General features: G+C 39.8%; 1 protein-coding gene and 1 pseudogene across 11 annotated transcripts; one reads left to right on the top strand and one right to left on the bottom strand.

Annotated features, from left to right (window-relative positions):
• Positions 1 to 9,136: 9,136 nt before the first annotated feature.
• Positions 9,137 to 11,193, top strand: LOC4348312 (uncharacterized). Of its 11 annotated transcripts, none has more exons than XM_066304755.1 (4): positions 9,137 to 9,919; positions 10,014 to 10,079; positions 10,663 to 10,792; positions 10,890 to 11,193. In XM_066304755.1, the coding sequence occupies exon 1, from the start codon at positions 9,257 to 9,259 to the stop codon at positions 9,836 to 9,838; it is 582 nt and encodes a 193-aa protein (XP_066160852.1). In that variant the 5' UTR covers positions 9,137 to 9,256; the 3' UTR covers positions 9,839 to 9,919; positions 10,014 to 10,079; positions 10,663 to 10,792; positions 10,890 to 11,193. The 11 variants fall into 11 exon arrangements, with proteins under 11 accessions (XP_066160852.1, XP_066160856.1, XP_066160854.1 ...); XM_066304759.1 differs by having other exon boundaries at positions 9,137 to 9,899; positions 10,890 to 11,048; XM_066304757.1 differs by having other exon boundaries at positions 10,017 to 10,079; positions 10,890 to 11,048.
• A 1,603-nt stretch (positions 11,194 to 12,796) lies between these two features.
• Positions 12,797 to 15,620, bottom strand: LOC9271085 (uncharacterized; annotated as a pseudogene).
• Positions 15,621 to 18,305: the final 2,685 nt, after the last annotated feature.

Here is an 18,305-nt window from a genome sequence, read left to right as displayed (position 1 = left end):
CCAGGAAAAGGGAACTCGAATAAAAAAAGGCACAAGAGACTGGGCAATCCAACTCAGAGAAGTAAAAGAAACCGAAACCCAGGTAAGGCTGGCACGAAACCCAAATCCAACCGAACCAGATTGGATGCGGCGAGACGCAGCGGCCTCCTGGACCGGCAGTTGCTCCGGTAGGCGATCGATGATGGCGAGATCCCTCTACAAGCCACACCAGAAAACCAGATAGATTGGACACGAAATCGAAAAGTGGCAGGGGAACGAAACGAACTGACCGGGCAAAAGTGGACGGCCGAGACATCCCACCGGCGGCGAGGCCTCTCGGCGAGCAATGCGGCAGCTGACTCCGGCGGGGGCGCAGCCGATCCGGACCCGTAGAGATGGGGCTAGGGTTTGGGGCTAGAGCGAAACTGGATTTGTGTGGGAAGGTGGGATCTTTCCGACCGTTGCGTTGAGCGCTCACAAACCACGACTCATTTCTTGTAGCGAAGGCTTCCACCCTCCCTGACAGGTGGGGCTATTGCTGGAGAGGGAGGCAAGAGGCAGAGGCTTCCACCCTCCCTCAATTGCAAAATGGATGCATATTCTTTATTTTAAAAAGTAATCACCTCGTTCTTTTTCTGAGTTCTGAGGTAATTGCAAAATCATTTATGGATGCATACTCAGGTTGGAATTCAGAGAGATGTTGCAATTTTTATATTTAAGCATACTACTCCGTCAGGTTGGAATTGTCCCTTGTCCGTTTCGTCCGTGTGCGATTTTTAGTCCGTCCGTCCGCGCTAATTTTTTCGTCCGTAAGAGATACGCGCTAATTTTTTTTTTACATGTCCGGTTTTCTTTCTACCCCGTTCTAGGATTCCGGATCCATTTAATCCAATCCAAAAGGAGAAAAAGAATCACAAGTTAAAAGTTAAGAAATCAAGCCGATGATTCCAACAAAAAAATCACATAATAATAACAAAAAAAAAAGCCACACCAGAAAACCAGGATAAACGCTTGCGTCACCATCTCTCCTTGATCTAGCGCACCTCTTAAAATATATTGTCGATCCTAGAAATTGACAGTGTTGCAACGGGAAAAGGTTGATGAAAGAGAGAGTGTGTGGTCAATAATAGAAGAGTGAAGCAGCAACGTGAAAAGTGAAATGGTCAGTTCAAGCTAAGCGAAGCAGAATTGAACGACATACCAAGAAAAGCAAATAACGACATACCAAGAAAAGCAAAGAATACAGAAGGAGTCGTATAAGAAATCTTTTTAAGAAAAACTTGCATGGTAACTTGAGATGAGAGTTGGACTCCTAATTGTAGCTCATGATTTTCTAAAAAAAAAAAATCGAAGCGAATTCTCCTAGTGATTTTTACCCTAGCTAAGCCGTATAACAATAATAGTAAAACTAAAATAGTCTTCACCCATTACAACGCACGGGTATTTTTTCTAATCCAAGTTTTATATGTCATTGTATCATCACATATTCACAATGCATGATAATAGTATTGAATTTCAAACTGTTATAGAGAATATGTGCATAAATTATCTATCGATCTATGCACAAGCTTGTTATATCCATGGCCATCATCACTCATCATTTATCAAATCCGATGCCCCACACCATTTGCGTGCAAACAAACGTCCCTGATTTCCTTTTCCTATGATCTCACTATCCACACATGTACCTCTCTCACCACGTGATCTCCTCCCCCTCCATTAGTGGCCCAGAATCACTCGCCTCTCCCTCTCAGCCACTGTTGTCAACCCCTCGCCTCGCCATGCAGCCTGATCAGGTGATCCCATTGTCAACGAGAGGTGATGTCATCTAACTGCCGCACCCCCCCCCCCCCCACTCTAATTTTCCTCTTCTACCACTTCTGCTGCAGGAAGGCAAACTTGCGAGAGAGATCTATCAACACCGTGCCTTCCTTTCCAACATTGTTGCCGTTGCCCACACCATGCCATTTTTTCCTCTCGAGTCACCACCACCATCCCGGTTTGCAAATTTTCGTATCATTTTCACCCCGAATAGCTTGACATAATCCTATAATACTATACAAGTGATTCCCACTTAGTGCAGTTATTAGGATTTTCCTGAGTTCTGGTGAAGCCACGTCACCCTTTTAATCCCAACTGTTCGTTCGATCGAGATGGTTCCAACGGGTTCGATGTGTTCTATCCCACAGCTCTTTTGCCTCCCTCCACCGAGCCACCAAATCTTCCGCCGCCACCACCGGGCGCGGTCCTCTCCCACATTGCGCGCGCGACTTCTCTCCTCCCCACCAGCCCCCGCGCACGCCAGGCGCGGGCCCGCCGCCGGTCGCTCTCCCCACGCGACCGCGCACGGTTCCTCCCCAATCGGGAGCGCCAAGCGCGGGCCCGCCGCCGGCCGCTCTCGCTTCTCCTCGCATCCCCGCGCCGCTCTCATCCACCCCCCTCTCCCTGGGCGCTTCTCCTCCTCCATCTCTCCGCTTACTCTAATTAAATAGATCACAAATAAATGAGAATAAGTAACTTCTTAATCCATTGGCTAATAATTTTATACTAACGCGATCAAATGGCTTAGGATTGTTGATGACATGGCTTCATGCATGTACTTATTTTCGTACTATTTAGGATATATAAATAAGCCAAATCAAAGGGTGGTCCATATGCAAATCTACTAAATCTAAAGCTCAATATGCAATCATGCCACATCATCACCCACTAGCAATAAATACATATTTAACCTCATGCAAGCATACAACATCATCTACAATTTATTTAATTGTACATATCAACATACAAGCATATCCAATCATCACCCCTCACATCATTTGCACAATGTTTTAACAAATCTATCATTTTTATAATATTTAACATATACTTATCAATATGTTTCGCATTAAAGCGTGGGTATCATTTATTTGTTTGATGATAAGTACTGATAAACCCTGATGTTTCATTATTTTTTTCCTTTTTCTCCTAGCTTGATTGTCAAAAAAAAATATTGAGAATTACTTAGTAATTCCCGCAGCAAAGCACGGGGAATCACCTAGTATTTATAATGTCAGGCAACACATCTGCATATTTAGCCTAATGCAAGCATACAATGTCATCTATAATTTATTTAATTATGCAAATCAACATGCAAACATATCCAATCATCACCTTTCATATCATTTGCACAATATTTTATCAAATCTATACTTATCAATATGTTGAAAAAATATATTGAGAATTGCTTAATTCCCGCAGCAAAGTATGGGAATAACCTAGTATTAACCAAATGTCCACGCCCATGAAAGCGAATTCACAATTTACAATCTCTAAGCCCTTGTGCAAAAAAATCAAACACAATACAAACACATGCACTCACAAATGCGCGCACAGTCATACCTGAAAACACACACACACGCACACATCTTAACTTCTAAGAGGTTTGCTAAAAAGAGAAATAATGTCAACAACATATACGGTTACACATCTGATTCAGAAGATAAGGACCCACAAATTGGCTTGGCAGGGTGGTCTAGGAACAAAGAGACTATTGTTTGCCAATGGGTAAAAAATACTGGGAAGGAAGAAAGATATGACTTTGATATTAACAAAGCTGATAGGATATTTGACTTATTGCTTCAAGAAAAACATACTCTATTCAGCTTCTAGCAGGGCATGTCTTTCCATCGGCTGAAGAGTTGAAGAAAAGGATATACTGCAAGTGGCATCATACAGGATCTCATAATACTAATGAGTGCAAGTTGTTAAGACAGCAAATCCATCCGGCTATTGAATAAGGCAGAATCAAGTTTGATGATGGCAAGAAGCCGATGAAGATTGATGGACATCCTTTCTCAGTCAACATAGTGCATACTAGGAGTAATGATCAAGCCGATAAGAGAGGATATCGGACGAACAAGTTTAATTCTACTAGGATGATTAACAAATATCAAAGGAAATAAGAGAGAGAAGATCAAAGGCAGTATCAAGATGATGGCTATTGTTTTGATCCTCATTGGCGGTGTGAAATTTTCAGATTTTGCTAGAATGAGGGTACGGGATTGCCATTAATTGAAGATTGCCTAGGGTGCAATGATCCTAATGTGAGATATATTGGGAATTCTAGTAGACAAAAATAATGTTAGAGATGAGAATTGACCAATTCAGAAAAAGTTACCTATGCATGAGAGGTTGGGGCCAATTCATCAAGATTATTTTGAGGAAAAAGCTGAAGATAAGCCTAGAGTCAGAAATCCACAATGTTGTCCCTATGGTATTTTTACAAAGAACAAGAAGAGACGAGTTCAAAGGATGAGAAATAGGGAGCAGATGCAGGAAATTGAAGAGGAGATTGATAATCGGCTGAAGCGCACTAAGGAGTGGTGGGTTAAGAGCAAAGTGGTGCCAGCCGATGAGGTCAGAGCCGATAAAACAAAAGATCAAGCATCTTCTTCAATAAACATGGTTTTTGTGCTACCAGCAGAGTACAACGCAAAACAAGCTGGTGACGATGTTTTTGAAGAATCTCTAGCCAAGTTAGTATTATCACCATAGCAAGCTATTTTTGAGAAGCCTAATGGGACAGAGCATCGGCATCTTAAGCCATTATACGTCAACAGTTTTGTTAATGGGAAGCCAACGTCCAAGATGTTGGTTGATGGAAGAGCAGCTGTGAACTTGATGCCATATACTCCATTGCTGAGGATCAAAACCGATCAAGAATTTGTTTGGGGGGAGAAGCAAGGAGAGCTTTAGATAGTATAAGGAATATTTGAGTTCTCCTCCAGTTTTGATACCACCACAGAAAGGGGTACCCTACAAGCTATATTTATCAACCGATGAAAAAACGATCGGCTCTGTGTTAATCCGAGAGATTGAAGGCAAGGAAAGAGCTATATTTTATCTAAGTAGAAGACTTTTGGATGCTGAGACAAGGTATACCCGAGTGGAGAAATTGTGCTTAAGTCTATATTTTTCATGTACAAGGTTGAGGCATTATCTACTTTCAAATGAGTGCACAGTGGTTTGCAAAGCCGATGTGGTCAGGTACATGCTAACGGCTCCTGTGTTGAAACGGAGGATTGGAAAGTGGATTTTGGATTTGACGGAATTTGATCTAAGGTATGAATCAACTAAGGCGGTAAAAGGACAAACGGTAGCAGATTTCATTGTGGAATACCGCAATGATTCACTTGGATATGTTGAGTGAGTACCTTGGACTATATTTTTTTATGGGTCAGTGTGCACTCATGTTTGAGGTATCGGCTTAGTGATTATATCGCCTTGGGGGGCAATTTTTGAGTTTGCCTTTACAATTAAACTATATTATACTAACAATCAAGCAGAATATGAGGTAGTATTGAAGGGATTACAATTGTTGAAGGAAGTTGAAGCTGATGCTATTGAAATTATGGGTGATTCATTGTTAATAATCAATCAATTGTCTGGAGAGTATGAGTACAAGAATGATGTCTCGAGAGTTTATAATGAAAAATGTCAAGAGTTAATGAAAGAGTTCGAGATGGTTTCTATGAAACATATTCCCAGATAACAGAATGTTGAAGCCAATGATCTAGCTCAAGGTGCATCTGGATACAAGCTGATTTTGAAAGATGTAGAGATTGAAATTGTTGCTATACAAGCCGATGATTGGAGGTATGAAATGTTTGAATATTTAAAAAATCCTTCTCAATCGACATAAGGAAGTTGAAGTATAGAGCTCTTAAATATGTTGTGTTGGATGATGATCTTTATTATCGGACAATTGATGAAGTTTTGCTTAAGTGCTTAAGTTTGGAAGAAGCCAAAGTGGTTATGTGTGAAGTGCACGAAGGAATATGTGGAACTTTCTTGGGCGACCACTCGCTTGAAAAAAGAATTTTCAGCAAAATAAGTTCAAAAAGAAATTTCTAAAGCCCTAGCTAGAAGTGGCCACCGCTCCCGTGCCCAGCGAATGTCATCCATCACTCCTGTGCCCGGTAGCCATCGCCACCGCATCTCCTATGCCCGGTGACTCTCGTCATCACCGTCGCTACTGCCCTCCCTGGTGTCCCTGCCGCCGAACCTACACCTCACATTGCCACCGCTGGAGGAACTGCGCGCGAGAGGGAGATGGGCGAATCTATCGGTGACATATGGGGCGGGCGGCCGGGGGCCTCTCCCCCTCCCATGCGAATCCATGTGCGAGGGAGAGAAAGAGGCAGTGGGATCCAAGAGGGAGGGGGAGAGTTTGCCACTCCCGTCGCGACCTCCGACGGATCATCTGTCCTTGAGGTTGCCGCCCCTCCCTATCGTCGTTGTCATCTCCCTTCACTACAAGAAATATGACCTTCTGTGACGAATTCCTCATGACGTCGGAGCTATTCGTCACTAGCACATTCCATTTTATGACGATTAGTATGAGATGGAGTGGCTTAGTGACGAAAAAAGATGTTCGTCGTTAATACCAACTAGAAATCGTCATAAAGTTTTTCAATGGGACATCGTGACGAATATTAATTTGTCATAAAGGGTACAAAGCAAACGTCATAAATTTATATAATGCATTTCTAGAAAAAATATATTAAAGTTAAAGTAATTTAATCAAGTGAATTAATGAGGAAACTAAAATTTTCCTTTAAAAATCATGGTCGGAAATATTTTTCTAATATTCTACATGGTCGAAATAATTATCTGAAATTTTCCGTGAATATTCGATACTCAATAACTAATTTTAATACCACAAAATTCATTTAACCTATTAAAATAAATGAAAAACAAATTGAAATTCCTCTCTCTGTCCTTGGGCCTTTTTCGGCCCAAGTATTACTCTCTCCCTCCCTCAGCCCGCAGCCTCTCTCTCCCTCCTCCCTCTTCGGGCCGCCAGCCCAGCCCTTTTGTTCCTCCTTCACCGAGAAGTCTATATTGCCTCCCTCCTTTTAATTCAAATAATTTTTCGGATAGTAAATGATTTCAAATAAAAAATTACCAAAAACAAAGTTATATAACTTATCAAGATCTACAACTTTTGTTTTGGTCATTTTGCTATATGACTTTGTTTCAATAATTTGAATTTGAGTTTCAAATTATGACAACTTCAAACAATGTTTTCAAATAATAATGATTTCAACTGAAAAAGTCATCAATAAAAAAGTTGTATAACTCATCAATATCTACAACTTTTGTTTTGGTCATTTTGCTATATGACTTTATTTGAATAATTTGAATTTGAATTTCAAATTATGACAACTTCAAACAACATTTTCAAATAATAAATGATTTCAATTGAAAAAGTCATCAACAACAAAGTTGTATAACACATCAATATCTATAACATTTATTTTGGTCATTTCTTCATCCGACAAAGTGATAGTAACATTGTTTCTCATAGTTTGTAAAACCATATAAGAGATATGTAAAATTTGTGAACAATGTTACTATCACTTTATCGGATGAAGAAATGACCAAAATAAAAGTTATAGATATTGATGAGTTATACAACTTTGTTGTTGATGACTTTTTCAATTGAAATCATTTAGTATTTGAAAATATTGTTTGAAGTTGTTATAATTTGAAATTCAAATTCAAATTATTGAAACAAAGTCATATAGCAAAATGACCAAAATAAAAGTTATAGATATTGATGAGTTATACAATTTTGTTGTTGATGACTTTTTCATTTGAAATCATTTAATATTTGAAAATATTGTTTGAAGTTGTCATAATTTGAAATTCAAATATTATATAGGTCAATCAAACTCAGATGGAGAAATAACCAAAATAAAATTAGTAGATCTCAATAAGTTATACAACTTTGTTTTTGACAATTTTTTCACATAAGTTTATTTAGTATGATTTTTTGTGTGTTACTTCACAGTGGTACAATAAAATAAAAAGAAAAAAAGGTTAAAAAGAGATGGGATGAAAGAAGGCCTGTTATGGGCCAGCCCATTTGCTCTTTTCTCGCTGAGAAGTCTATTCTTTCTCCCTCCTTTCAATTAAATTCAAAATATTAAAACTTCTGTTCAAATTTTATCATACTAAATGAATTTATGTGAAAAAGTTATCAGAAACAAAGTTGTATAACTTATTGAGATCTACTTATTTTATTTTGGTTATTTTTCCATCTGAGTTTGATTGACCTATATAAAATTTGAATTTCAAATTTTGACAACTTTAAACAATATTTTTAAATACTAAATGATTTCAACTGGAAAGGTAATCACAACAAAGTTGTATAACTCATCAATATCTACAATTTTTGTTTTGGTCATTTTGCTATATGACTTTATTTCAATAATTTGAATTTGAATTTCAAATTATGACAACTTCAAATAACATTTTCAAATACTAAATGATTTCAAATGAAAACGTCATCAACAACAAAGTTGTATAACTCATCAGTATCTATAACTTTTATTTTGGTCATTTCTTCATCCGACAAAGTGATAGTAACATTGTTTACACAAATTACATATCTATGTTATAGTTTATAAACTATATAAGAGATATGTACATTTTGTGAACAATGTTACAAATCACTTTCTCGGATAAAGAAATGACCCAAATAGAAGTTATAGTTCTTGATGAGTTATACCACTTTGTTATTGATGACTTTTTCAGTTAAAATCACTTAGTACTTGTAAATGTTGCTTGAAATTGTCATAATTTGAAATTTAAATTTAAACTGTTCAAACAAAGTCATATAAAAAAATGACCAAAACAAAAGTTGTAGATCTTGATAAGTTATACAACTTTGTTGTTGACAACTGTCCTATTTGAAATCATTTACTATCCGAAAAATTATTTGAATTTCTTCTATTTTAAAATTCAAATTTTATATAGTTCAATTAAACTCGGATGGAGAAATGACCAAAAGAAAATTGGTAGATCTCAATGAGTTCTACAATTTTGTTTTTGACAACTTTTTCACATGAGTTCATTTAGTATGATAAAAGTTGATTCGAAGTTTTAATATTTTGAAACTATTTTTTTTATAGAAAGATAGGGCGCCAAATTTTTTTGGGCAGGTGCCAAAAATTTTCAGACTCAAGCCACTTCGCGGTCAAGCCAAACATTTTCAAGGTGAATTGACCGTTTTATCCAAACAATTCAATAACTACTATGACGCACTAGGGTTATTTTGGTAAAACCGCGTTGTGATTGCTTCATATCCCTGGTTCCCCATACCCTAGCCAATCCCAAACCAAATCCACCAAAACCCAGCCGCCATCGCCCCCTTCCTCGCCACCGCCATCCACTCTACCACCGATCTCCTCACCCACCACCATCGACGGCGACTACCTCCACCGTTGCAATGTCCCACCGTGACTCCTCCATTGGCTCATCCACTGCCACCGCGTCGTCCACCACCGGCGGTGGCCTCTCCTCCCTGTTCCCCAACCTCGACGTCCCCCTCTCTTCCCCTCAATCCACCGATCCACGCCGCCACAGCCCCCCTCTTTTCCCCTCTCTCCATCGCTCTCGCTCCCCCTCAACAGCCGCCGCATCTTTGTCAGGACAGCGACACTCGCTGCCCTCCGCTCACTCTTGTCCGGGCCGCCCCCGTTCTTCGCCTGCGCGCCCGCCTCTGCGCCGCCAGATCACCATCGTCCGGAGTCGCCGGGGCCGTTGTCCTCACCTGCCAAGCCGATCTCCTACGCGTTGCCGGTGGGATTTGCAACAGGGATGGCGTCGTGCCCTGCTCGTCTCTCCACAGCAGTCGGCGCCGATCCCCTGCCTCTCCCACGCCTTGCGTTGGCCTGGCACCACCCCCTCGCCTCTGCATCGCCTTGCATCGGGCTGCTCCTCCGTCGGCAGATCCCAACGCCGACATATCAAGGACTCCGCCTCGCTGCCGTCAAGGTGGTGGAGGTGGTTGCCTCCGGAGTCCCTGTGATGACGGCAACGCAGCTCGGCCACGTTGATTGCTTGGATGCGGCTCAGCAAATGCCTGGCGGGTAGCGATTGTTGCGCTCAGGTTTTCTTTCTTTGTTGCTAATACTGGGTCCTTATTTCTTTCTTTGCTTACTAACTTCTGGATCCCTATATCTTCTGACTTTTTTTTTTTGCAGCAGTCGAGCCTTTGGGCTGCCTTCCTCTTCCCCATTTTTCTTTACTAGTGAGCGTGCACGTGCAAGGCACGTCATCACGTCGATACCTATTGAATGGAATCAAATTAGAAGGAGACTGCTGAGTCTTGATACTAATAAACATATACTTACTCATAAATATGTGATTACTCCATATAGCTCTAAAAAGAAAAATACGTACTCATAAATATGTGATTATTTCATATAGCTCTAAAAATAAGTTGGATAATTCGTCACGATTGCTTTCAATTGATCAAACACGTTGGAGTCTCCAATTTGAACAAAATTCTTTCTAAACTTGAACTCAAATTCCTTTACAATGGAACCGACGTCAAACATCAACTTTCAAGTATCCTTTCATTATTTTACAAATATTACAATTTAGGCAGGCTGAAAAGAAAATTAGAGACCATTTATCTATAATATGCTTGTTTTGTGAGAAAAAAATCAACCGATTTTCAATTGATCTACACCGCGCTTCTGAGTTCTTACATGTATATCCTAACGGCATAGATTGGCCGATGGCAGCATAAGCATACAAAAGGACATATACAACTATAATTACACTAAATAAATGGCATAACATGAACTATTTTTTTTGATTTAATAAGATTAACAGTCTCATTTCCAGCATGTGCTTGCTGCCGACGTTGTTGGTTGACTGCTTCCTCATACTGAAGTAGACCTGGTAGCTCAGCAAGACTGCAACGCCCTGCTCGCTGAACACCCGAAGTCAGTGCATAAAGACCATATTTTCTCGTGTTAGTTCGTGAGATCTTGTCAGTTTTCTGAATTAAGCATTTGTCAGTAAGTTCAGTTCATGCCATCTTCTGAAGTTTCTAAATTTATCATCTTTAGCTCAATATTACCTCTGATGAAACAAGACGTGGCTTCATAAGCTGCTGCCCCTCCACACGCAACTGCTATGGAACCACGACAAAGTTTTCTGTCACCTGTTATCCTGGTGAGAACTGTCTCATTTTGGAACTGAATCTAGCAAGGACAGTACTTTGGACCTGTAGCGCGCATATTATGAATTTTGATACTAAAACTTCTTACCGAGCAACAACTCATTGTAGGCCCCTGAGATGTTGCTTTGCAAAGTCCTCATGTAGATATATATATATATATACAAGTTACAAAATGAAATTATTTTGATTAACAGTATATGCACTACTGAAATAGTGATAGCAGAGCACTATATGAATTGGCATTAGCACTCCAAATATTATGTAGTGAGTCAGGCAACATGATGTACCAAAGTTAATTAGAACTTAATCGAGATTCCTTATGAATTACGATGTGATTCAGATATTCTATTAGAACTTAAGTGAAATTCCTCTTATATGGTCAATATTCTTAACCTTCCTGTGGTTGATCCAATAACTGAAGGACATGCATGTAACGTTGGCGTATGTGTTGCTCAATTCGTGTGTGTGTGTGTGTGTGTGTGTGAAGAAGGGGGCCTTTTAAGATCATATGCCACCAAACCACTACTGAATACAGCACCGAATAGAAAAATGTAGACATATATGCATATTTGCTGCATTATTTATCCAATGAGAGTAGATAATTCGATATACAGCTCAAGTTATTAATATAAGAAGCGGAGCTATTTACCTGAGATGCTATTGGACATCTGCCATTTGACAATGCAAAGCACCAAGGTGACTTGATAATTCCTGCCGAACAATTGATTTAATCAGCATCTGACTTGATTGCTATCATAATTACTTGGACCACTTTCATATTCTACTTACCTTCCTGGGTTCTTGTTAGTGATCCAGAAACATGTGGAGAGCTGACAATATAGATTTATATCTGCATAGTACAATACCAAACAAAAAGAAAAGGCAGCATGCCTAAAGAATTAGAGGACTCTGCAAGAAAGATTCAGATGGATCATGAGAGAATGGCGTTACGAATCTGCAAACTTATCAAAGGTCAATACATGATTTGCAACTGATTCGTTGAGAGAAAGATGAGGAACTGCAAAAGGGTGACATGCATATTTATGATCGGGGATGGCAATGAGAAAAACCTGGACTGTTTGGAGCTCTGAGCTTGAGCCTACTGCCAAAAATTTTAGCTTAATCAACAATGTAACTATGTAAGGGCTAAGCCGGGGAACAGAAAGCTAGTAAACTTATTTCACTGCACATGCCCTTTAAAGTTTAGGATGGTGAACTGTAAGAAAAAAAATATTCTACCTGATTCTTTACTATCACTCTGACTGACTGCCTGCCTATAGATGTACTCCCTCACAGCCTATGTAAGAAAAAAAATATTCTACCTGATTCTTTACTATCACTCTGACTGACTGCCTGCCTATAGATGTACTCCCTCACAGCCTATAGAAGTTCAAGTACAGTACACGACCATCTAAGCTGATTAGGCACTACAAGCATTTGGGCATAACTACAGAGCTTAGTTTTCCAAGCTTCCTTAACAAGTCATTTGGGCATAACTACAGAGCTTAGTTTTCCAAGCTTCCTTAACAAGTCAATTGATACAACAGTCAGGGTTTCACTTATCAATATGTAAAATCTATCGGAGGGTACCGATAAACGGGATTATCGGAAATATCGGAATTTTATCAGCGATACGAAAAAAAGTTCGGACAAAATTTATTAAAATTTGGCTGAATTTGTGCATGAAATCAAGTAGATTGTATCTAGATCATTTGGTATAGAAAATAACATATATAGTATGTAAATAACCAGTACAAGTGCAAAATATCATATAGGCAGTACAAGAACACAATGTCACGCATGCATAGTCCATTAGATTGAGTTGAACATGACAGATTGTGTCAAAAGAGGGTCATATATGCCAAGAGAGGGTCACATAGCCCATAACATCTCTAAATTGGCCCATCCTGACATAACATTCAAATGAGTCTATAGTCCCAAATATCACCAGTTTCTACCAAAATACACAAGTCTGGAGTCTGAAATATTACAGGCAGTACATATGCCAAAAGAGGGTCACAGCCCCAAAACATCTCTAAATTAGCCCATACTGCAGCATACAACCATACATACAAGCATAAGAACCAATGGGCAAAATAGAGGAAGGGCATATGCTCAAATTCTGGTCCAGTACATCTATCCATAGTCCTTGGAGGCTTAGATCACTACAAATGTTGACATATGCTCAAATTCAGTCACTATATTGGATTTAAATGGTTATATAATACAGATGAGGTCAGGTTTAGCTATACCTTTTTTTTTTAGAAGTTTTGTCTAAAAGAACCTTGACAGAAACTTTCCTTTTCCTTGTTGATTTTGGGTGGAGTGGGGCTGGTTGCTCACCTGCAAAATAAGATGCAAGTCTTATTGGTACCCATTTAAATTTAAATGTTACATACACAATTGATTCATTATTTATCAAGCACACATGTATTACCAACAGGTGCTCCCCTAGCAGTAGGTTCACCATGATCCTCCTCACTACCAACATCAACAACAGCATCGACATCATCTGTGAGATGATAAAAGATGGAAAGAAAGTTCAGGATGTTGAAGCACTTAAAATGAAAGCGGTTGAAACTGCAAACTTACCATTAGCTTCACCATCACTTGAACTACTATCCCCCGATTCAGCATAAGTCGGGCTACCTCGTGGAGAATCTGACACATAATCTTCTGCGCTATCTTCTTCAACATCTTCCAAACGTGCTTTTCCTTTCTTATTAGCATCACTTGTATCAAAATGAAGCTTCCTCTTAAATTGAGCTACTTCTTCATTACTCCTCTATGAGAAATCTACTTGGGCTCGACAATTCAGGTTCATTGTCATCAAATTCATCAAGAATGGGCACAGATTCACTCCTAGAGTTGCACAACCAATCCATGATTGGGTTACCTTCATCATACATAGCAATATCGATCATGATGCTAAACAGATCTCCTTCTCTTTCCTGGGCAGAATGCATACCATCAAGAAGTTGCATGTCATTTTGGAAATGCTGAATGCGCAACTTCAAGTTGTAGTGCACGTAGACCAGCTTATGGATCTTCTCGTATCCCAGCCGATTTCTCACTTTGGTATGCACCAAAGCAAACGTGCTCCAGTTCCGCTCACAGCCACTGGAGGACAGGCATTGTGAAACAAGGCGGCGTGCAAGATTTTGTAGTTCTTTGTGCTCTCCTCCATATGAATCCCACCACTCAGCTACAATATACAACGGAATAGGTATGAAACAGAGGAGCAATAAAAGAAGTACAATGATAATTGAAAATCCAGAGTCAAGGTAAAACCTGCACTCATTCGACCATTAAGTGCTGACCGCCGAGCCTCATCTCCTCCAAACAACCCTCTCTTTGCGATGAAGTTAAATTGTTCAATTGCATTAGAGGCCTCCAACGACGATCTTGCAATCTTCTTGAGGGCTAGTGTTACAGCAAATCTTGAATTGCGTTGCCTTCCCATGTTCGACGTATATAGCACTCTCGGATCAAGTGCAGCAGCTAGGAAAGCAAACAGATGCAATATGTTAAGCATGGAAATCAACATGAATAGAACAATTTTCACTTACAACTATTACCTGCAGTAATAAGAGTTTCGTTGAGAAGATAACGAAGCCTCTTGTTGACTACTTGTAGTACCCTATCACGAAGATTTTGCTTTTGACATAAATTAGCACGTATGTCACCTAAGACTGAAATCATCTTTGGAAGAAATCCAGAAATCGTTGCATTTCTTTGTTGATCAGCAAAGCGAAGTACAATATAGATTGGTTTGACAGCTGTCAACACCAATTCCATGTCCCTCCACCACCTTCTGTTTGTCAAACAATCATATGTGAACGCATGGTCCTCTTCTTCCCTCCACTCACTATTTTTCCACTCATCAGACACCATCTATTTCACAAACTGACGCTGCTTGTCCCAGAAACTTTGAAGGAAGATGAAAACAGTACCAAACCTGGTGTCAACAGTAACATATATATACGGGAAAACTTAGAAGACATCATAACTTGGTCTCGCAAGGATGGAAGTGGTGGACACGCAAAGAGCGGTGGCGTGAGGAGATGCTCGTGCGGGCTGCGTTGGGCGGGCTCGATGGGGTGCAGCGGCTAATAAAGAGGAGGGGTAGAGGGAGGCGAGATCTGGATGCGTGGGCTGAGGGGGGAGAGAGATATATATAGAGAGAGAGAGCAGGGGAAGGAACATCGACCAGTGACTCTCTCCGGCAAGATGCGACGGTGGAAGGAGAGGGCAAATGGAAATGTTGACAGAAGAAATCCGATTGTACCTTCAATTTGAAGAGAGGAGCAGTTCGATGGCCACGATTTAGGGAGGTTGATCTCCGATGGCAGCGGTTGCAGGTGGAGTTGAGGGCTGGCGTCTGGCAGCGGTTTGGAGTGCGGTTGGAGGGCCGGTGGCGCCGCACGTAGTTGAGGGCGGCGACGGGCTGGGTGTGAAGGGGCGCTGACGGATTGGAGATGCGCATGGAGACAGCGACGGCCGACGGTGAACCCGGCTCTCCGTCCCCTCGCCCGACCTTGGAGACGCACGTGGAGACGGCGACCCCGATTCTCCGCCCTGTCGCCCGGAGAAGCGCGTGGAGACGACGGGCTTGCATGGAGACGGCCGACGGCGACTCTGGCGCCTACGAGAGGTGGCGGTTGCGGCGGCAGGGTAGGGCGAGCGCTCGATGGCTGTGGCCTGTGGTCCTGTGGAGACGGAGCGATTGCTCTTTTTCTTTTTTCCTTTTTTTGGATCGCTATTTTCTTTTAACCGCTGCTCCTCGACGTGGGGATCTCAAATTGCAGAGGTTGATCCAACTTCTCACATAAGCCGTTGGATGAATAGGTAATATAAAATAGGTGTTTGATGAACTGGTACTTTTTATATTAGATAGATGTGCATGGTTTTGAAGAGAATCATTTTTATTTTTCTGTTTTCAAGAGGTATAGTCTGATGGTCATTTCATAAAAATCTGCTGATATGATTTTATAAGTGAACATGATCAAATTAGTTTAAATGTACAAGCTGTTATGGAATTAAAAGAAGTAGAAGTTTCTTGGAATGTACATGCTATTAAGAAAATTTAGGGTGAACTAAATCCTTATTCAATCTGTTCCCACTGTATCTAAAATTATTTTTCAACTGTTCATATACACCGTCTGTTTTGTTTAGAGCGGCAACTCACTTTATGCAGTTTATCTGGAATTCAAACCCATCTAAACTACCGATCTGATCCGTGTAATATACAAGAGAGCAGATGTGTGCTATCAAACTTAATTTGACGTGTTCTGTACAATGTGCTATGTTATTCTCTTCGAGATGAAGGTCTTGCTGCAGTGCTTCAGGTACTCGCAAACTGGTAGTCCAAATATTTCTACGTATAGGTCATCCTTATGATGCTTGGATTACTCAAATGAAAAGCATAGGCCACCACAGGGTCCTAACCAATATTGTTTCATATTCGATTGTTAGGAACAATCTGTTCCTCAAATCTAAAAGTTTGCTTGCACCTATTAAGAACATTCGCTCTATTTCTAGCAACAAATGATTAATTTTCCATATGTCCTGTTTGTAGATGTATGCACACTGTATGTAGTCTGCCATTTATATTATGAATTCTCATGTCATTAAATTAATCCTTATGGCAACTTTTTCCCCTGATAAGTAAACATCTATATATGGCTAATAAACCTGCCGCTTGTTACTTCATCCAAATGCATTTGTCCCAAAGATCTGTACATGATTATGTCGATAAACAAAAGAATATGGCCGGTGAGGTTGTTTATTTTATCATAAACAAAAATTGTTGAATAAAACATGCAATAGAGAATAACATGCTTTCTTTACATTTCCAGAATTTACTAATTTAGATCTTTTGGAATTAACAATTATTAAACTGTAGTTGTCCCCATCTTGAACACTTAATGAGTATTTTATCATTTATTCTAAAATTAAAAATTCATATTGGCAAGTTCCAATTGATGTACAATCTATTTTAATCTAGGCTACTATAACACAGTGCTTTTAGCATACAATTGAAATTTTACATTAGGTAATAATAAGCTCGTGCAACGCACAGGTTGGCGACTAGTTAGAGATAATCTTTATACTAACTTGCAGTTGTAGAGGTACCTAATAGCTAAAGGATTTTTCCGCACATCTTTTGTTCTTTCCACTTCTTGAAGTGTGCCAAATAACTTGACAATGACGTTATGCACATACAGCTAAATGGAAGCATCATGATTTTGGTCTACAAGAATGTTGGTGATCTTCAGATTATTCGCAAATAGGCCAGGTATGATCCCTCCATGCAAGAACTGAATTCCCTTGGCAACACCAATGGCTATCGATATTCTTTGCACCCAGGTGAGCTTTCTCCCTTCTGTTCCTTCTGAAAACGAAACTATCAACAAGTTTAGTGACCTTTAGCTAACCCGTAACTGATTATCGGAGACCGATTTCAGGAGAAGATGGTAAACTTACATGAAATTCTGCCTCTCAGGTGCTAACAAAGCAATAAAATCAAATAATTAAGAAAAAAACAATTGATATGAAGCTTGAAAATGACATTTGTTAACTTTATTGCAGATTATGTTCCTCTTAGCTCTCTTTCTTTTGTGACATATATTGCACTCATGAGCCTTGAGTTTATTTGGGAAGTTGGCATACACTTTCATGTCATTTTTATCTGCTTGGCAGAAATTGACTTCTATGGCTTTGTCATCTCAAATGATTGTTTTTTCACGGACTGATGCTTTGTAGTATAGTCTATAGACTAGTATTGTTTTCTGAATTCAGATTTGATTACAGTATGAAAGGACTGCTTTGGACTTATGCTTATGTTTTGGAAGAGATTTCATGTCTTACGATTTGGCAAAGCTTGTTTAACCGACTCAGGGGATAAGAGGGCTGTTGACACAGGAAAGTTGTGTGATGCACAATTAACAGGTGTCGATTTAAATTTAAATTTATGTTCTGCAAACTGGGGCTTAATTCCTAAATTTTGTTGTCTCACAGATGCCTAGGAGGACTATATTGAGGTTGTTGCTGAGTATGGTTGGCTGAGTTGGACGGCTTAATTCCTAAATTTTGTTGTCTCATAGATGCCTAGGAGGACTATATTGAGGTTGTTGCTGAGTATGGTTGGCTGAGTTGGACATTGATTTTTTTGCTGAGTTATTTGTGGGTGGACCTAGTGTGGATTTAGTTAATCTAGTTTGCTGTTGTGGCTGCATTTGTTAAGTTAACCTAGGAGGCTAGGACCTTATTTTGATATCTAGGATATGGTGGAATTGAACAT

Source organism: Oryza sativa, chromosome 10 (genome assembly GCF_034140825.1).
Source record: "Oryza sativa Japonica Group chromosome 10, ASM3414082v1".
Lineage (NCBI taxonomy): Eukaryota > Viridiplantae > Streptophyta > Magnoliopsida > Poales > Poaceae > Oryza > Oryza sativa.
This window is presented reverse-complemented; position numbering and strand designations above follow the sequence as displayed.